We start from the raw sequence: 21,749 nt of genomic DNA on the forward strand, positions 1-21,749 counted from the left end.
TTTTCAAATTGAAGTTACAGGATATTATAACTTAACACTGTGTACTTCAAACTACAGGTTTTAAGTACAGCTATTATGAAAAAAAAAAAACTCAGTAATTACAGGTATTTAACTTGGCAATACAAGATATTTTTTTTTCTTTTTCTTTTTTTTTTGCAGGGGAGGTTTTTAAAAAAAGTTTCTCTGTGTAGCTTTGAAGCCTATCCTAGCACTCGCTCTGTAGACCAGGCTGGCCTCGAACTCACAGAGATTTGCCTGCCTCTGCCTCCCGAGTGCTGGGATTAAAGGCATGTGCCACCACTGCCTGGCATTCAGTTTTTTTCTTAAGTAACAGTATGATGAGGATTTCTGATTCTAGTCTGGCCAAATGTTATTTAGCTAACATCAATTCCTCCAATCTTAAGTACATCCTCGGTTTTTAGATAGAGAGGTTTGGACTTGAGTCAGAAAGAAAATTCTATGCTATTTATGTTATGTTAAAGCCTCCAGAGATAATGTAGACTGGCAAGTGATAAAAGTTCAGTGGGTCTGGGTTTACAGATCTCTGAGAATGAGTCATGCACCCCTGAAGCTTATGTGGCCTAGTCTCATCCAGTATGAGAACCATCCAGTATGCTGAAAACCTTAAGGGGATTCTTGAGGCCTAGCCTATTTTTCAATAATAACAATTTATCAAGTGATAGCTTCCATGGGACTCAATGGGAAGGGAGAAGGAAGTAGGCTGAGAGGTCCTTTTGGTTCTTCTGTGATACAAAAAACATCTGATTTTGCTAGCAGCTTAACCTTCAAGTTAACCCAAAATAGGAGTAATGGAGATGGTTGTATCTGAATGTGAGGAGACTTCTGTCTGTAACATGGTAGATTAGTGTGCTTGTGTGTCAGAACGCAGCATTCTTTTCTATCTGCTTTATTCTGAATTCATCAGTAACAACATGTGGGCTTTTTGATTAGATCTGGGGTGTGTGCATAGCACTTGGTTTGTATAAGGCCCAGAAGGCTACACAGAGCTATTTAAAAAGACCAGAAGAGTGGAGCCCTCCATCAGAGTGAGAGCACAGGGAAGAACAAAGTGCTGTAAAGGCTTAAAGCAGGCCAGGCCAGGCCAGGCTGGGCTAAGACAGCAAAGCTTATGTGCAACATATGTCTAATCTGGTGAAGAATCAGCACACTTACAGGTGGAGAAAAGTAATTTTATGCAAGTTCAATGAAAAGCTCTGACAAACATCTTTCACAAATAGAACATAACATCCAAAATGCCATCCATGTATTTGGACAAGTCCTTAATATATAAACTTTTTTGTTTTTAAACCGTAACATTGTTTTATCGGGGTATTTCCAGTGAGCCAGGCATGTAGGTGACACAAAACATAAAATGTGGTCCTCGACATTAATGGCTTTCAAAATCCATGGTAGCAAGTAAAGGCAAGTGTGTGTCACTGCCACCCTTTGCCTTGTCCTTTGGTCAAGACACCTCTGGTGTTTCACCTACTACAGCTGGAGGCTGCCCTTCATTCCATTGAATCCCGAAGAATGTAGCCTTTTCCTGGAGAAACGCCTTTCTTCAATGCTTCAGGCCAGTTGTGAGTCTCAAAGTAAGTGGACAGGATATCAAACACTGTTGGAAGGTAAACAGAAGTTGGTGATCATTGAGGAGAAAAGACTAGTGAAGGACTAATGAAGAAAAGGGTGTTGTGGAATACTTCACTGACCAAATGTGCTCTGAGTTACGTGGTGGTAGATCATGGGAAGATCATGAAAAGAGAGAAGCAAGGATACAGCCCTAACTACTCACAAGGCTTACACTGGGAGGAGAGACTTGTGAATAGATAACACTGCAACAGAAGAACACAGCACCGTGGGAACGCAAATAAGGGGCCAGATATGGCCTGCAGTGAGAGGCTCCTGAACTGAAGCCTAGAGAATAAAGATACTGGCCAGTGAAAGTAGATGGCAGGACATTCTAGGCAAAGGGACACTTTCAGCCAGGAACAAAAATAAAACAAAGAATGCCTCTCAGTGGCCAGATGCCTGCCAGCGAGTACATGAAGGAGAGTCTAGGTATATGAGTCACAGGAGACTGCACCAAGCGGCATGGATCAAAGCTAAGCAGCAGTCTGAGTAAACAGAAAACACAGTGAACATCCAAGAAAAAGGACTAATAAATGGCCAGGAAGGAAAAACATGTTGGGTTGGGCCATGTGAACAGTACCTTGGTTGATAGCCAGTATTTCTGAATGGTAGTTTTTCTTATTCTGGCGCCTGACCATGTATTCCTGGATTGGCAAGCGGGCTGTCTTCACAGAATATTCTCGAGCTTTTTGTAATGTCACCTTCTGTAAATCAGATTGTCTTATTATAAAAATTACACGTGAAGATATTCACTGTAATAGACGCCACCAACTTTGAGAATTCCTACTTTTAGTTGGTAGAACAGCACACTCTGTTCACTTTCCTAAGAGGCCATCTACCTGTCTCAGGAGACTTTAACAAGGCAGAAGTAAGTAGTGACCCTGCCTCTGCAATAAAGCTCTTTCCCACCCCCAGCTATTGATTTTAAAATATTTCAAATCTAAGAAACCTGAAAGAATCATTAATTCTCATTCCTGTCATCCACATTCACCAGCTAATGTTATCAAATTAGTCTGAAAGTGAGCTACAGACAGCTAACATTCCACAACTTAATACTTAACCTTTTATTGGAGAACAATGGCATTCTCCTCCTTTGACACAGCACTTTTTTTTTCATTTCTGAAAATCCTGTAAGATTATTTAACACCCAACCATTATTAAAGTCCCCCAAATGCCTCTTCTAAAACTTTCCCCTAATCTGTAATCCAATCATCCATGGTACACATGACAGGTTTTTGTTTGTAAGAAGGGCTCACATGATTCTCCTGCCTTAGCATCCCAGGTAGATGGGGCCACAGATATGTCACTGTATTTAATGTGCTTTATTTCATTACATTCCTTTAAAACACCCAGTTTGCTTAAGTTTCCATTACAGCGGCTTTTGTCTTACAAACTGTCTCATCCTAGACTTTTTGTTTTCTCAAAAATTTTTATTTTTCAAAATTTGAGCAAGAACACTTGACAGGAAAGAGTATTACCTCATCAAATTTAGAGATGATAACCAACAACGGCTATTTATTTATTTATTTATTTATTTTTGGTTTTTCAAGACAGGGTTTCTCTGTGGCTTTGGAGGCTGACCTGGAACTAGCTCTTGTAGACCAGACTTGGCTCAAACTTACAGAGATCAACCTACCTCCTGAGTGCTGGGATTAAAGGCGTGTGCCACCACCACCCGGCACAACGGCTTTATTGTAATAGTACATTTTGCCTTGGTACCCTGCCAGGGGATATTCTGAGAGCATGAATCTCAGATAGTTGGTAATGGCTCACTTAATCAACTGCCTGAATCAGTGATTACACTGGGAGCAACAAAAACAATGACTTCCTAATTTCTATTAACAGGCTTCTCCTTTAGGAGACCACGTGCCCATTTTTTAGATTATTATTATGACATTATGAAATACTTAGTTTTTTTTTTTTTCAAGACAGGGTTTCTCTGTGTAGCCCTGATTGTCCTGGAACTCATTCTGTAGACCAGGCTGACCTCAAACTCACAGAGATCCACCTGCCTCTGCCTCCCTAGTGCTGGGATTAAATGTGTGCATGTGCCACCATGTCTGGCAGAACACTTAGTATTAAAGTTAGTTGTAATTAAGATTTATTGTTGTTGTTTGGGGGTATGGGGGTTGAGACCGAGTTTCTCTGTGTTGTTTCCTGGCTGTCCTGGAACTAGCCCTGTAGACCAGGCTGGCCTCAAACTCACAGAAAACCTGCCTGCCTCTGTCTCCCCAGTGCTGGGATTAAAGGCATGCACCACCACTGCCCAACTTGTTGTACTTAGTTTTAAAGCTAAGTGTTAAACATGTGCTTCATATATGTGTGTACATGTGTCTCACACAAAATACTTCTATATACATGATAAACACATGTGAAATAAACCAACAAATACATCTAAAAAAAGCGAGCCATGGTGCCTTAAGATTGAGGGTCCAAAGTGGGAAAGACACTTATTTCTCACTATGTTCCTTTTTTGCAACTGTAAATTATTATATCATTATTCAACTTAAAAACTATGCAATGTATGTTAATTAGTAAATATAAGCAAAAAATTAATATTTGTGTAACAGAAACAAAAGTTAAAACTTCAGTAACAGCTTAATTATTCCAATGAAACTCGAATTCAACATAAGAAGTCTGAACAAGGGGCTGGAGAGATGGCTCAGCAGTTAAAAGCATTGCTATTCTTACAGAGGACCTGAGTTCGATTCCCAGCACCTACAGTTCCAGAGGATGTGATGCCCTCTTCTGATCAGGCATACATATAGTACACAGACATACATATGAGCAAAACAGACATATACATAAAAAAAATCTAAAGAAGAAGCCTGGACAATCCAACTGATTTGAAGTCCTGTGGGAATAAGACACCAGCAAAAAAAGTTAGCCTAGACTCACAGAGAACAAAGTGTGGAAAAAATGCTGAGCTGAGATCAGAGTCATCCTGGCAGAATGAAGAGAAGAGAGAGGACGCAGAAAAATGGCTGTGTCTAAGTCACCAGGTGGATGGGGCGCTCTATGAATAACAAGCTCTTCTTGTTCCTATGCAGCTGCTAGGCCTTCTGGATAAGATAACACCAGGGCAAATGCCTCCACTATAAATGGGCTAAAATGTATACTTACCTTCTGAATGCTTTCATCTACTAGTCCACCAATGATGTAAACCATGTTTTGATCAATGTCTTCAAGGGCTAATGAAAAAATGAAGGCCACTGAGATCAAACTGGTTTTATAATTTCTAAATCCAAAGAAAGCAAAAGGAAAGAAATATCACCAATATTAATACAACTAATACAACATAACAAAAAGCTAATCCTTAGCCGGGCATTGGTGGCACATTCCTTTAATCCCAGCACTTGGGAGGCAGAGGCAGGTGGATCTCTGTGAATTCGAGGCCAGCCTGGTCTACAAAGCAAGTTCCAGGACAGGCTCCAAAACAATACAGAGAAATTCTGTCTCTAAAAACAAAACAAAACAAAACAAGCTAATCCTCTGAAGACAAAGCAGACAGGCTGATCTGAAAAATGAGTGGTATGCTCAAAGGGACACTATGTCAGAAAAGAAACAAAACCACAGAGAAATATGAGATAACCCTAACCCTAACCCATGACTAACCTAATACTAGTAAGCGTGAAAATTATGTGAAACAGAGGATATTCTGTGTGTGTAATATAACACACACACACACACACACACACACACATTTATAATACAGATATATCACCGATATAAACACTGACCCCAAGCTGGTCAGGACTGGATTGTCAGGCAGCATACAGAGTCCAACTGAAGATGGAACTAATCTCTGCAGCATTGGATATCTGCCCACAAGAGACATCAGTTTGTCTCCCCACTCTTGGATGGAGTGACAAGTGTGTCACAGGGAATAATGAAACAAAAGATGAGGAACAAAGTACCACATGAATCATCACTGAAAGGAAAGGAAAGGCACTTACCCTGTTCTGAGTCGGGAGTCAGGTACACAAGGGTTTCCAGAGGAAATAAACTAAAACAGTCTTCTTCTGTTACATCAAGCTGGAAGTACATAGATTATTGCACAGGTAAATGGGTTTAAAACAGCATAATGCACAACTCACACCAGTTCCTGGGCATCTAGAGTCTGTCAGGCACAGGTCTGCTGTCCTGAGGAGATGTAGGTCTGAGGGCTTCTTGCAAAGTGCTTAGTTGAAAAAAACAGATAAAAGCACAGATGTTTAAACCACAGAAAGGAGACAGAAAGTGACCAGGGACTCCCAGAGGGACAGGGAGCATACACCAGTACCACAGGTGAGGGAGCCCTACACTAGGGATGGCTTTCTGGTGAAAGGAACACGAGAGCCAGGTTTCTGGAAGGAAGTGAGATGGACACATGAGAGAGTCACAGCAAAGGAAACCACTTCAGACAGGCAGGGGCACAGGACACAGGAGAGACTGGTGAAGCAGTAACAGGAGGCACAGTGCCACACAGCACACCTCTCACACCTATGGCCCCCATGGCTTTCCCAGGGAAGGCTGCAACAACTTATTGCAGCTACCCAGCAGCACGGAGGGGCATTTTTAGTGCCATTCCTTGAGACAGATCTGGATTCTCACTTGCATATCTGCTGCTATCTTTATGAGACCCTCAGCAAAGAGCTGGAAAGTTCTGTACTTCTTCCTAAAAAGACACTGTAAAGCCACGCTGCTTCTAAAAATGACATATCTCTTCTAATAATCACATTTCCAGCTCTCCATAACTGTTTACCAAAAAAACATTACAGGAGGATATGGGTTAACATGAGCTAGACAGGTTATATAGCATATTCCTAGACACTAGGAGTATCAGTTTGCCATTGCAGGGTAAGAACAAGAAAAAATGTAATACAAGAACATTAATGCAAGATTCTGAGATTTCTTAGAGTGCAATAGTGAAAAATACCATTTGTATTCAGACACTACACTTGTCCTCAGCACCTATAGGGATTGGTTCCAAGATGGACCCACAGACACCAAAACTAAGCATGATTAAGTCTCTTACATAAAATGTCACTGTTTACATTTAAGTTACATGCTCCTGAAGACTTTAAATCCTCTCTAGACTATTTTAATGTCCAGTACACATAGATAGTTCTTATGCTAGAGTTTTAGTTTCCTCTTGTTTTGGGAGACAGGGTTTCACAACGGCCTAGGACTCACTATGCAGTTCATGCCAACCTCAAATTTGATACTCCTTCTGCCTCGGCCTCTGAAGTGCTGGAATTACAGGCATGAGCCACCACACCCAGCTATATTGTACTGCAGAGGGAATAAATGACAAGAAAAAAAAAAGTATCTATGTGTTTACTACTGATTCAATTTTTTCCAAATATTTTTTTAAAACTATGGTTAAGCCAGGGGTGAGACACCTCAGTGGGTAAAAAGACACGAGCCACCAAGCCTGACTTGAGTCTTATTCCAGGACCCATATGGTGGAAAGAGAGAACTAACTCTCACTGTCCTCTGACCTCTGTATTCATGCCATCGTATATACACATAAACACACTAAATAAAATAATAAATAAATGCAATACAGATACAGTTAAATGTGTGGATGTAGAAACCATAGGCAAAGGGCAAGCTCTAAATCAAAGAATGAAAGAGTAAAGCCTCTCCATTAGGACACAAGCACTTTTAGATAATTAAGGTAATGTGTCAGAGGATTCTTACCAAGTATGCAGAAAATCCATCATTCATCCGCAAACACTCTTCATAGAGAGGACTGTCAGTTGGGAATCCTGTGAGGCAGATCCAAAAGGGCCTGCTGGCTTTTTTGTTTGAACCATACAACCTTCGGATCTGTCCCGCCAACCTACTCAATTCCTGTAAAGCAATGAGGACAACTCAGCAGAACAACCATAAGGACAACTCCTGCCATCCTTATCAGCTCTAGTCACACAGCACTCACTCACTGAATACTGCTGCACAAGACTCTCATGAACTAGCCTGGCCCCCTTTACTGCAGGAAACAGACAGCACACAGAGAAGTGCTACACTCTAAGGCATCACACATACAAACCAAGGCTAGGACAACGATGTTATTCTGGAAATACTCATGATGCAAAAACAGGTTTCTCCTCCTGCTGTCTCTGCCGCTGTGTATTTAACTATATTTGGAAAGATTACTTCTGCTTTTATCTAAAGCTTTGTGTTATGTGATGTTCAACATTTAAATTATTAAAAAAGGTTAGAGTAGCAACACTTTCTGCTCCATTTGGTACATTTGGCACCATCATCCTAACTTTAATAGATACCACAGTGTTAGAAGTTTTAACTTTCTTCCCTAATTCTGGAAAACTGTTTCATAACTTAGCTTGATTTGTGCTATACTGAATAAAAGGCATACCAGGCTTCTGATGTGATTTAATCTGCTTTCCCAGTTAATATAAAGGAAGACTACCTTGCTCACTTTTTGTATGCTTGTGTATGGTTGCTGCCTCTGCCTCCTCAGTGCTGGGATTAAAGGAGTGCACCACCACATCCTGCCTCCTTGTTCACTTTTTTAGAAGGCTACACTTAGAGTCTTTTGAGAACCTTAGAGATGTAGTGTTCCTAGTTTCTCTAAGAAACATGTAACATTAGCACACATCACAGAGATGTCTGAAATAAGATTCACCATGGTGTAAGGCCTCAAATTCAGGCCCAGTATTATGCGCTGGTCTGACTTCTAGCACAACTAAGATGACCTCAAAAGCCAAATTCAAGCTCCCCCTGCAGCTCTGCCTTTCTAGATGAAACAAGTACCTTTAGCTAAAAAGTCTTTTTTTTTTTTTAATCAAGTGAATGAGGCATAGTTCCTGCTTATTCCTATTTGACTCCAGCAGCCCATAAAGTCATCCAAACAAGCCAACCATATCATCCTGTGGGACCCAGGAGACATCTCATCCTTGATACTACAAAGTCAACCCATTGCTTTCTAAAGTATAAGCCCATGTGGCTTTGAGTAGCATGTCATAGCCTCCTCCCTAGGCTGTGAGTCATAAGACTAATAGACTGCTGTCAATCTCATCTGTCCAGGATCATGTGGCACATGTTCAGCCATCTGCAGAACCCTACAGGGCAAATCCCTCAATCACTAAAGCAAATATTAGGAAATAACTAAATTGTAAACACTGCAAGGAGACCTCCCACCAGGAACCCTTCCCACAGGATGCTGCCAAGCTAGTACTTCTCTTCAAAGTAGAAGGACAAAGAGTTAGTGTCTGGAGAGCTGAACCAGCAAGGGTCCACCCAGATGGAAAACATCAAGGCCACAGTGATAGCCTCAAAAGAGAAGACAAAGAACACGCTCCTTTCCAACAGTCACTGTGGAACTTGGTAGCCTCGAATAGAAAACCGGACACTTCTAGATCACTAGAATGCCATAGCAGCTGGCGATGGTCACCCACTTCACAAAGGCCACTCTCTTCCATGCCTCCCTTAGGATCTGAGTATTCTACCTTCTTTGACATTTGGTGGGTCATGCTTAAGTCAACACATAGTCTTGGTCCTGAGTGTTTGGCTTCCAAAAGCTTCTCTTTGGTTAAGGCTTTCAAAAAACGTTTGCTGTGCTGGGGGCAGGTGCCTGCGACAGAAATACCAGAGAGGATTAAAAATGGGATAGCATGGGCACTATGATCAACAATTAATAAATGGGACCTCATGAAACTGAGAAGCTTCTGCACGGGAAAGGACACCATTGTCTGGACAAAGCAGCAGCTACAGAATGGGAAAAGATTATCATAAACTACACATCTGATAGAGAGCTAATATTCAAAATATATAAAGAATTAAAAAAAAAACTAGGTATCAAGAAACCAAATAACCCAATTAAAAAATGGCATACAGATCTAAACAGAGACGGGCGCTGGTGGTGCATGCCTTTAATCCCAGCACTCAGGAAGCAGAGGCAGGCGGACCTCTATGAGTTCGAGGCCAGCCTGGTCTACAGAGTGAGTTTCAGGACAATCTCCAAAGCCACAGAGAAACCCTGTCTCAAAAAACCAAACCAAACCAACCAAACAAACAAACAGGTCTAAACAGAGAATTCTCAAAAGAGGAAACTCAAATGGCTGAGAAACAAAGAAATGTTCAACATCCTTAGCCATCAGGGGAATGGAAATCAAAACTACTTGGATATTTCACCTTACACCATCAGAATGGCTAACATGAATAAAATAAGTTGGAGAGTAAAAGGAACACTCACCCATTGCTGGTGGGAGTACAAACTCTCACTGCTGCTATGGAAATCAGTGTGGTGGTTCCTCAGGAATATGAAAATTGATCTATCCCAAGATCTAGCTATACCACTCGAGCATATACCCAAAGAATGCTTTCATCCACAGAGACACTTGCTCAACCATGCTCACTGATGCTTTATTCATAATAGCTAGAAATTGGAAACAAACTAGATGCCCTTCAAAAGAAGAATGAATAAAGAAAATGTGGCACATTTACACAATGGAGTACTACTCAGCAGTTAAAAAAAATGGCGTCATGAAATGTGCAGGTAAATGGATGGAACTAGAAAAAGTCATCTTGGGTGAAGTATCCTAGACCCAGGAAGACAAATATGCTACGTATTTACTTATACGTGGGTATCAGCTGTTAAATCAGTGATAACCAAGCTACAATCCATAGAACCACAGAGATTGAGTATAGAGTAAGGGACTAGAGGGAGACAGATCTCCCTAGGAAAGGGAAATAGAATAGATAGCTATGGATGAATGGATGGGTGGAGGGGCTGTTTGAAGATTATTGGTTGCAGCGTGTGCTCAAGAATGAATTAATCCATGATGGTAAAATTTCTTTATTCAAGAAAGCACCAGGGCAAAACGCAGGCCAGAGCGAGGTCACAGAAACCCAGCTATCGCGGCCAGAAAGAAGGGGCTAGGGTCTCCACGTGCAGCCTTTAAGAAGCTTCCCTTACATCACCCTGGCTTTCCTTCACCACGCCCTTATGGGCGAGTCCTGCGTCTACCTGGTGACTGTCCTGTCCCAGGACTATTGGGCGGGGCTAGGGTGTCTCCCTACAGCTGTTACAGGAGGATCAAGTGGGGAGGGGAAGGAATGGGGTATGAAAGAAGGAATACAGGGAGATATAGCTAAAATTAAGGGCCATTTGAGGGGTAGTATAGAAACCTAATATAGCAGAAGTTTCCTAAAATATATACATAGAGTCCCAACTCCAAATGAATCTTCCAGTACTGGGATTAGGTTACATCTAATTGAGTTGTTGGCCAAAGGGGGCCCATAGGAATCCCCAAACAACCTAGGCTGTTGTGGAATATTTGTACACTGTGTGAAGTTGTGTTGTGATTGGTATAATAAAAAGCTGAATGGCTAATAGTTAGGCAGGAGGTATAGGCAGGACTTCTGGGTAGAGACAGGACTCTGGGAAGAAGAAAGGCAGAGTCATCAGCAAGATGGAAAGAAAATAGGAGGTGCAAAATGGAAGAGAGGTAATACCACATGACAGAATGCAAATATAAATGGGTTAATTTAAGTTATAAGAGCTAGTTGAGACAAGCCTTAAGCTAACAGCCAACCTTTCATAATTAATAATGAGTCTCTGGTTTGTTATTTGTGGGCTGTCGGTTCAAAGATAGTCCTACAGGAAAGCTTGCTACACCAGGCTATTGCCAAGACTGTAAGTTGCTCTCCATAAAACTGACAGCAAGGTCCATTGCTGAAGACAATACATATACAACTCATTGAACATGGAGAAGTTGAGCTGGTGCCTAAATAGAGTCTTCACCCCTACATTCCGGGGTCTTTGGTGCAGGAAGGTACTCTGCATGTTACCAAAAGAGAAATGTAAATCCCAAGACAGCTACAAACCCTTTGATGTACAATGGTGTCCTGACTGCACCATGCTAGGGCAATGGTTGCACAAAGCTTGTGGGAGTAACTAACGAATATCTGACTTAAGGCCCATTCCTTGAGATGGAACCCATACTAACACTGTTTGCATGGTCAAGAACCAGAGACTAGATATCCCAGGGACCTAGGGTAAAACCAAGTACTACTGGTCTAAAACAAACAAAAAAGCACAACAACAACAATGCTCCCCTAAATCCTGAATTCGTAGCAATAAAATAACTCCTAATGACATTCTGCTATACTCATAGATCAATGACTTGCTCAGCCATCAGCAGAGAAGCTTCTTCCCGCAGCAGATGGGAACAAATAGAGACCCACAGCCAGACATAATGCCGAATAAGAGACCTCGGAACACTCAGCCTAAGTGGGATATCTCTATCAAATCTCTCCCCTCAGGACTCAGAGGTCCCTTGGGAAGAGGAGGCAGGGAGAGCTAAGAGCCAGAGGGGATGGAGAACACTAAGAAAACAAGGTCCTCTAACTCAGCATGATCATGTCTCCTATGAAACCACAGAAACTGAGGCAGCATGCACAGGGCCTGAACAGATCTGTACCAGTTCCTGAATACACATCTTCCAGTTTAGTGTTTTTTGGGATTCCTGAGTGGATCTTTGACTCCTGTGCCTTCTCTTGGGCTCCTTTCCTTCTGTTTGTCTCCTCCAGCTCCAATGTGATAGTTTTTGTTTTATCTTATTATATCTTATAATGATATAATATTTATGGTACAAATTATAAATTATGCAATCACAGTTATCAGTACCTGGGCATTCCGCATGCTTGGCTTTTCTTCTTTCTTTTTCCTGCTTCCTTTTGCTTTTCTTCGAGGAGACTATCCTTTCCCAGTGTCTCTGTTTTCTCTGCACATTTTTCTTCCATTATCCAGAAAACAAAATTGTTTGAGAAGGCCATAAGAATCAGAAAGGAAAATGGACATCAGAGTCACCTTCCTTCATTTACATATAAAGTCAGAGGGGAAAAGGATTTTTGTCTTAAAAACAAACCTATTGGCTTGTGTTTATTTTTTAACTTTATCCCTATGATTTCTTTGCTGTTTTATTTTCATTGGTGAATATTCACTGTACACAGTGCTGAGTTATTACTATTGTATGCACTGCTTGGTATCTGACTCAGGGTCTGCAAGGCAACAGTTCTAACTGAATAATATCCCTAGCCAGGTCATAATTAGAGAGAACATCACCTCCACCCCACCCTCACAATAGTGACTTTTGCAGGTTATAGAGAATTCATTTGGGACAGAATGTAAAGAACAGAGTTAAGAGTTCCTGATCCTTTTAGATGCATATCAAAATTTCTTTTAAATTTTTATTTATATTCTTAAGACCAAATGAAACCTTAATCAAACCAGCAAGGAATGAATTCAAAACATAGAACACACAAAATTAATTCTCTACTCCTTTCATTTCCCGATGGGCCACTTATCACGGCGAGCTCACAGCACACACCGAGCACCATGTCGCACTGTTGGCAGGGCAGGCCCCGTCCTCTTGGTGCTCATATTCCACATCCATCTGCAGAAGCTGGAAGATCTCAGAGAGTCCATCTTCACCTCCATCCCCCGGGATACCTTCTTGTCCCTGCAACACCAGTGACTCTGCTCTCTGAGCACTCTCTTCGGACTTACAGTCCATGCACTCACGTCACTACACAGGTAACTCCCTACATCCAAAAGACAATGAGTGTTACTGTGTTAGTGAGGACCCAGACTTACTGAACAAAGAAAAGCATGCTGCAGAGTATCTCAGCAAAGAGTGGCCAGCAGTAAAGACGCCAATGCACTTCTTCAAGGACAAGGACTGGATACCCACAGAAAGCCAAGTTTCTGTTGTGTTCTTTGGAACGTACTGTGTCATTACGATTCAGTTTACTTTCAAATCAGTCCTTTAGCAAATACTTCTTAAGCATCTACCACATACAAGGTCCTGAGCCAGTAAAAAAGTATGGTAGGCTCCTGGGGTTTGGTGACAAGGTCAGAACTACTTCTGTCAAGCCTCATGTCCACTCTATATCTGAGTAGCATTACAGCAGGAAGTCAGTCACCACTGAGAATGTGTAATGTCCCTTTGAGGGCTGAGGTTGAAAACACATGGAGAAGCATCATAACTGTAGTGTTCAAACTCCCAAAACAGAAGCCAGTGATGCTTATGCAAGCTGGCCTCAAACTCACAGATCCACCTGTCTCTGCCTGAGTTCTGGGACTGGAAGTGTTCACTGCATGTCCTGCTAGTTCAAGGCTTCTTACACATTTATATTATCTTAAATATTTATTATTGTATGTGTGTCCATGACATGTGTGTATTTAGTAGTGGGGTATCCATGTACAGAGTGTATCTGAACATCAAAGGAAAACTGAGTGGAGTCGGTTCTCTTTTCCCTTTACATGGAATTAGGTTATCAGGCTTGTGCTGCAAGTGCCTTGGTCTCCTGGGACATCTTGCTGTCTCTCATCCAAGGAATTTTTATGCAAGTCTAGGTATATAGTACATAAAAACATATAATATATATAAAATCAAACAAATGATAATAAATCACAAATTCATTTTAAAACAAATCTTTGGTGTACAGATATTTTTTTAACATTTACTAAAGATGAGAGCAAGTTTGCATCCCAAGAGACGGATGTGTGTATTTATTTTCATATAAAGCACCCAATCTTGGCTGAATATCTGATACTGTAGGATGGAATGCTTCAGTGTTTTTTAGAGTTGACTGATATTTTGTTTCTGTAATTATCAAAGCTGAGAATGCCACTTCACATAAATATGTGGTACAAAGTGGCAGAAATAAATATTTCAGGAATTGTTGGAAATTCTGTCCTACTCCCAACCCCAAATTCAATTACTAGTTCTATCCACAGGAGTCATATGACCTTATTTAATAGGAAACCCGAGTTTAACCCCTGGAACTCATGGAAATGTGGAAGGACAAAACTGACTACACAAAGTTGTCCTCTGACCTCCACATGTGTCATGGCATATGCACCAACACATCTTACACACACACACACACACAAATAAAAAATACTCTTCTAATAAAACCTCTCCAGCCTAAAATCTGGCATTTGCCTACTATTCACAAACCCCTGAGTTTGAGCCACAGAAACACCAAATAAACGAAGGAAAATAAAGGCATCTTTTAACAGCCAAATTTCATGGCATTTTGTGTCCTTATCTGTATATGATTATTTATTTGGCAATAAGCATGCACTGAGTGCCTCCTACACGACAGGCCCTGTTGGAGAATGAAGTTATAATGTCTCTTTGGAAGCCTTTTTGTTTTTTGTTTTTGTTCCTCATGACTTCCTAAAGTCTATAGTCCCTGAAGACGCTTTTCATATCATTAGTCAAATAAAGATAACACCAACCACGACCCTGAGTCTATATTATTATCTGCCTGCATACCCTGAAGGCAGAGAGCACCTTTCTTGCTTGAGCTTTGCACCTCTGGTGGCCAGCTCTGGTGCCAGCATGAATCCTGGCACACAATGGAAATTCAGTAAATGCTCAAAAGAGGTTATCATCTAAGAGCCCTCAAAAGGCAAAGGTGCCGCTGGGCATCAAAACGCATAGATCTGGGAGCTGGAGAGGAGGCTCAGTGGTTCAGAGCATTTGCTGCTCTTAAAGAGGACCCCAGTTCTAGTACCAGCACCCCACCAAGTGGTTCACAACAGCCTATAGTTGCTCTCTAGGGGATCAGATACTGTCTTCTAGACTCTGATGGCAGTTGCACCCACACACATTTGTGTGTGCATGTATGAGTACACACACACACACACACACACACACACACACACACACACACTTAAAAATAAATCTTTTTTTTTTTTTTTTTTGAGACAGGGTTTCTCTGTGGCTTTGGAGGCTGTCCTGGAACTAGCTCTTGTAGACCAGGCTGGTCTCCAACTCACAGAGATCCGCCTGCCTCTGCCTCCCGAGTGCTGGGATTAAAGATGTGAGCTACCACCTGGCTTTAAAAATAAATCTTAAAAAACATACAGATCTGATGAACCTGCACAATTTGGCATTTCACCTCTTAATTAAAAAATGTTTTCTCAAGGAGGAGATATAAGCCTGTAACCCCAGCAGTTGGGAGGCTGAGGCAGGGAGAGTATGAGTTCTAGGTCAGTATAGTCTATACAGTGATTATACCCCATCTCATACCAACAACAACAAAAAATCTTTCTTAGTCATTCAGTAGAGTTGCTACGTACCTGACACAACAAAGGCATATCTTGGGGATTTGGAAATGACACTCATTCCATATTTATGAGGTTCCAATTTTCAACTGCTTTGAGTTCAACTCAAACTGGTCCTCCCGTTTCCTTTACAATAAATCCTTCCAGGGAAAGATGCTAAACATTTACCTCCAAACCCCACAACTTGTACTGAACCTCACACAGGAAGAGCATCCTAGGAGCTGGGCAGTGGTGGTGCACACCTCTAAGCCCAGCACTCAGGAGGCAGAGACAGGTAAATCTCTGTAAGTCTGAGGCCACCCTGGTCTAGAAGTGAGTTCCAGGACAGCCAAAGCTGCACAGAGAAACCTTGTCTTAAAAAAAAAAAAAAAAAAAGAAAAGAAAAGAAAGGAAAAGAAAGAAATGGGATGGGATGGGATGGGATGCGGCAAGTAACACAGTAGAGTGCTTGCCTACCATGCACAAAGGCCTGGACTCAGTCCTTGGTGTTGCATAAACCAGTGCAACAGCTCAGGTAACACTAGTACTAGGAAGGTAGAAAACAGGAAGGTCAGTGTGTCAGAACCATCCCTGGCTACATACAAAGTTTGAGGCTAGTCTGGACTACTCAAGACCTTGTCTCAAATAGGTAAAGTAAATTCATGAAATATATATTCATAAATAGATAGCAACAGATACAAAAATAAGAGTATCTAAATGTTTGAAAATTATACCACACTTCTGCCTAAAATCAGCAGCGTTTTCCCTTTCACTTACTGTAGTCCAGCCTTCTGTCAACTTTCTTTTTTCTAAAAGGTTCCATTTATTTGTTTATTTTATTTCTATTTGGTGGATTGATAGGGTCTCACTACACGCAGCCTGGGCTGTCCTGAAACTTTCTATATAGACCACGCTGGCCTCCAACTCACAGATCCGTCTTTCCTTTCCCTTCCAAGTGCTGGGGTTAGAGACCTAAAATTTTATTTTATTTTTAAAAATTATGTATGTATGTGGCTATGTGCATGTGAGTACAGGTGCCTTTGGAAGTCAGAGGCATCGGATCCCCTGGAGCTGAAGTTACAGGCACAAGTCATGTGTCACCCAGACATGGATGCTGAGAACCAAACTCCGGTCCTCTGTAAGAGCAATCTTTCCTGCTAGCCACGCCTCCATTCATTTTCTTTAGTTCTCTGATCTACCTACTCCCCAAACATACTAAATAACCCGACGTCTCTTCATAAACTGTTCTTTCTTTCCACGATGCTCTTTCCTTAATTTCATACGTCCTCAGCTCACGGTTATTTTCACTATCCAGCACCACCTACTTTTTTTTTTCGGTCTGATTTTCCCACACCCTTACAAGTAAATGTTCTGTTTATTCAGAATCTCAATAAATAACTTTTTGCATTAACTCCGCCATGCCCGCTTCGGAACTTTCATAGCCCAAGTCCCACCGGATGAGCACAAATGCCGTCATTTAGTGTCCAATCTTCTGCTTGTACAGATCTCTCATGTTCTCACTCAGGGGAATGGGCCCAAAACTAACACCTTCAGCACTAGACCTACTTAGACCCCAGGCCGCAGAGAACGCGGGTTCCGCTGGCCTGCGGGCTGAGAACAAGGGTAGGCAAGACCCAGAAGCCCAAGGCTGTGGGTGCCGCGGCCTCAGGGTGGGACCCAGTAGTCTCTAGCCAACCCTCAAAACCAGTGACGCTTCCCCTCCTTCCCGCCCCCACTTCGCCCCGCTTACCTGACAATCACACCTTGCTCAGAAGAGACCCAACCAGTTGGCCCCGCCCCGAACCACTTCCGGTTCCTGATTAGCTTCCGCGTGGCATTCTGGGAATTATAGTTTCAACCTGGCAACTCAATAGAGGATGCCAGCAGGCTAGAGGGGCTTCACTACTCTGCGTGACCCGTTAAGTTAGTTGAGGGTGGCAATTCCAGCTCCTCGCAGACCTTACCCAGCTCAAACAGGTGACTAGTCACTTTCTAGCTAGCTGGACACCGCAAAACTGGGGTAAACCAAGCTTCAAAACACCTGCTTTGTCTTCAGTCAGTGTGGGGCCCTTGTGATTTCCTGGGTTTCCCCTCAACCGAAAGGGCGCATTAGCTAACACAGCCCTTTCCTGAGCACACAGTACTCCCTCTGCTGCGAGGCTGTCCAAGTTCAAAACCCAGACAAGATTTAGCAGGCAAGAGTCTAGCGGCTGTCTATATTCTTCGTGTATCTCCCTTTACGTATCAACCCAGAAACAGGCTCAGACACACGAAATTATCTTTCCTAGCCTTGTCTTTTTTAAGATTTATTTTTGTATCTGTGTATGGGTGATTTGCCTGCAAATGTATGCTCACCTCTTGCTTGCCTGGTATTTTGGGAAGCCAGAAGAGGATGTTGGATCCCCTGGGAACTACAGAGACTTGGGAGCAGCCATATGGGTGCTGGGAAGCGAGCCAATGCTCTTAACTGCTGAGCCATCTCTCCAGCCCCTGACCCCCGGCCTTGTGTTGATATAGACTATCTGCTACTTTCTGATTAACTCATGCAGTCCTAAGAGTTGCATTTTTATGAGACTGACGGGCTACCTACTGCGCTAAGGAGGCACCTAAGGAGTTGCATTTTTAGAGAGACCCTACAACAAATGTATCTGAATTTTCTCTCTCTCTTGAACCCAAAATCTGGTTACATTCCTTCTTGGTGTACTACTTTCTCTTCTGGTCTTTTCTTTGCACAACTCCTCCCAATCTATATGTCAATCTGATTTAAAAACACAAACAAAAACACAAACAAAAAAAAAATCAGGGTCTTATGTAACCCAAATTGACCTCAAATTCACCATCCTCCTGCCTCAGTCTTACAAGTGCTGGAGTATAGTTGTGTTCCACCATGCCCAGTGCTTTGATTATTTTTTAAGGTTTGTTTATTATGTATACAGTGTTCTATCTGCTTGTATCCCTGCAGGCCAGAAGAGGGCACCAGATCTTATTATAGATGGTTGTGAACCACCATGTGGTTGCTGGGAATTAAACTCAGTACCTCTGGAAGAGCAGCCAGTTCTCTTAACCTCTGAGCCATCTCTCCAGCCCCTCTTTAAGCTTCAGCTTAAACAGTCTCTATTCAGAACAGACTTTTCTGGTCACATTAGGTAAGGCTGGCTTATCTTATCTGTCTTGGCATCTTCTTAAAAAGTTACCTCCATGTCAGTAATTTTTCTCTTTCCTATTAATTAGAAGTCCCTTGAGAGCTGATTGTGGTGGCAAATGCCTTTAATCACAGCACTTGGGAGGCAGAGGCAGGCAGATCTCTACAAATTTGAGGTCAGCCTGGTTTACACATTTACCTAGTGAGTTCTAGGACAGCCAGAGCTACATGGTGAAGTCAATATAAAATAATAGTAATAAAACAATAATAATAATAATAATAATAATAATAATAATAATAATAATAATAACAGAAAAAAGAAAAGGGGTATACTCACTGTGGTTTTTTTTTTTTTTTTTTTTTTTTTTTGGTTTTTCAAGACAGGGTTTCCCTGTGTAGCTTTGGAGCCTATCCTGGCACTTGCTCTGGAGACCAGGCTGGCCTCAAACTCACAGAGATCTACTCATTGTGCTCTTGAGTGTTCTACCTACTATCCCTGCATAGTAGACTCTGGTTAACAGAATTCTTTTTTCTTTTTTGACATCTAAACCCTACAAAATCACATGGCCTGACATATGTTTGACACCCCCATCCTAATTAGTGCTGCCTCTTACGGGACGCCTTCCTTGATGATTCCTCATGTCCAACGATTCCTTTCTCCTTGCATGCCTCATGCTGCTTCTTTTTGGTGACCCAAAGCTTTATCTTTGTCCATCTCTAGGAGCCATCCAACCTTCACCAAGAACCCTTGAAAATAGGATTCTCACCTCACCTGCCTCATGTATAGGATTCTCACCTCACCTGCCTCATGTATGGAGTGTGTCAAAGAAAGTACCAGACAGAATGTCTTCCCTGAGCTTCAGCTTCTCAATGAGCACCAAGAGTTTCCTACCATTTCCAGATCTTACTCTTCCTCATGGGAACCACAGAGGAAAAGAATAGCAAACCAGAGAAAGGTGGAGACATGGCACTGAATGCCTCAGTTGCAGGCCTTGGTCTTCTTCCTCCCTTCCATAACTATTTCTCACAAAACTGCTAAATGTCTAACAATGTAAAGTGTTACAAAAGTATTCAAACTATCTACATAAGGCTTCTGGAATACTGTAGGTTCTAGTTAATTGGCCACAAGGATGGTTCAGATCTGTCAGGATCCAGCCCCTTGGGTGAAGTCTCACGGGTGATTGTGAAGATCCTGTCTACAAAAACATGCTATTTTGCTCTTCCTAGCAAAGGTTCTAAGTCCCGTTTCACCATGCAACTTGGTTTCTAACTCTGTTACTTTTCAGTCATGAAATCACTTCTAAGTTGCATTCAGGAGTTTAAAGTTTATTTGAAGCTTCATAAGAAACACTATTCTAAGGAACCAAATCCTTTCCTGACACACACACTGACTACTTACTAGTGACAAGTTGCTGGCAGTTAGATGGAAGGGACATGTGTGTTCCTCTCATTGCCCAAGTATGGCTTCCCTTCTGCCTAGAGAGAGCTTAGTGTGACTATCTCATCCCTCATCATGCTTTTGCTGGGCAAAGCCAGGAATTAGGTGCACTGGCCTCACATGCATCAGTAACAGGAGGAAAACAGGACCTCTTTGATGTTCTCTGATGGCCCAGGGTGAGCCACCAAACTACATTGGACAAGAAAAGACAGAACAAACGGTGTCCCAAAGAACTCTTGAAGTGGGTTTGTTTGGCTTGAGAAAACAGTATGTATGCAGGGGACATTCAGACTAGGAGAAACACAGAACATTGTTACTGAAGGGACCAGCTCCCCATTTCGGCAGCCATGACAGTAACACGTGCTTGCCATGACCTTGTCCTAGTCACTAGAAAGTCAGATGCCTGCCTCGAGGCAAGGAACCAATCAGAAGTTAGCTGGTGACGCTATGCTTTATGGCTCTGGGTGTGCTTTAGGGACAAGTGCACAGCAATGATGCGCAGAGCATAGCAACCACCCTGGGAGGGCCTATGGGCCATAACAACCAGTTGGCCAATCAACACAGGGCAAGCCCTCCAAGCCTGGAGGCACACCAATCCTGAGCCTGTGCGTACCCCTAGACACTCCCCTTACGCTGCCCTACAAGATCTCTATGCAGACAGCTTCAAGCTGTCTTTCCTAGCCATCCACCATGGCGGGTGGATGAAAGGCCCGAGCTAATATGGGGTTAGCTTGTTAAACAACTATAATAAAGCCTCATTCAGTTTGCATCAAGCTTTCGAGTCTACCTGGTGATTGGGGTGACCGCAGTCCTGGGCTGAGACCCCAGAGACCTGAGCTTTCCGGGGGTCTTACATTACCAATACTTACAACTCACTATATTGTTTCCTAGATTTCTGCTCTATCAAGTGGACAATATGAGTCTTCTCATGGATAAGAGAGAAAACCCAAAACAAGAAGAGTTTAGCAGCTTGTCCAGGTCCATGATGGCTAAGTAAGATTAACTTGATCAGCAGGGGTCAGTGAGGAAAATATTAATTATAGTTCTTCTGCCCTAATATTAGTCCAATAATAACAACTTTGATTCCTGGATTTAATGTTTGCCTTATATTGAAAACAGAAACAGGGTGCAAGAGTCAGGATTACAGTTCCAGATAAAGCAGAGAATACCCGAGCACATGGGTCACCCAAGCAGCTAGGGAATTTACTGCCACCTAGTGGCAACCTGTGCTTTCAGCAGAGAAGCGGCCAAGAACAAAGATCAGGTTTCTGGTCCAGGTGCTGCAAACTCCTGATTTGGAGGGTTGAATCTACCAGTAGTAACATGTATACGTGTATACATCTGTTTGTGAAGGTTAGTGCTGAATTAATATAACAGGGAATCAAGGCTGTTTGTCAGCAATTCCAGAGTTCTTGGGACAAAATATGAGACTTTTGTTTTTGCCTGATACCTGCTGGTTGGATGGACATCTA

At 42.2% G+C, this 21,749-nt stretch overlaps 1 protein-coding gene across 1 annotated transcript; it reads right to left on the bottom strand.

The window, feature by feature from the left end:
• Positions 1 to 1,155: 1,155 nt before the first annotated feature.
• Positions 1,156 to 17,509, bottom strand: Trmt10b (tRNA methyltransferase 10B). Its single transcript, XM_027403178.2, has 9 exons — positions 17,448 to 17,509; positions 12,969 to 13,182; positions 12,266 to 12,374; positions 9,084 to 9,208; positions 7,315 to 7,467; positions 5,586 to 5,664; positions 4,753 to 4,820; positions 2,210 to 2,333; positions 1,156 to 1,615 (listed from the first exon to the last, which is right to left on the bottom strand). Exons 2-9 carry the CDS (start codon positions 13,152 to 13,154, stop codon positions 1,509 to 1,511), a joined length of 951 nt encoding a protein of 316 aa, XP_027258979.1. The 5' UTR covers positions 13,155 to 13,182; positions 17,448 to 17,509; the 3' UTR covers positions 1,156 to 1,508.
• Positions 17,510 to 21,749: the final 4,240 nt, after the last annotated feature.

The sequence above is a fragment of the Cricetulus griseus genome, chromosome 2 (genome assembly GCF_003668045.3).
Source record: "Cricetulus griseus strain 17A/GY chromosome 2, alternate assembly CriGri-PICRH-1.0, whole genome shotgun sequence".
NCBI lineage: Eukaryota > Metazoa > Chordata > Mammalia > Rodentia > Cricetidae > Cricetulus > Cricetulus griseus.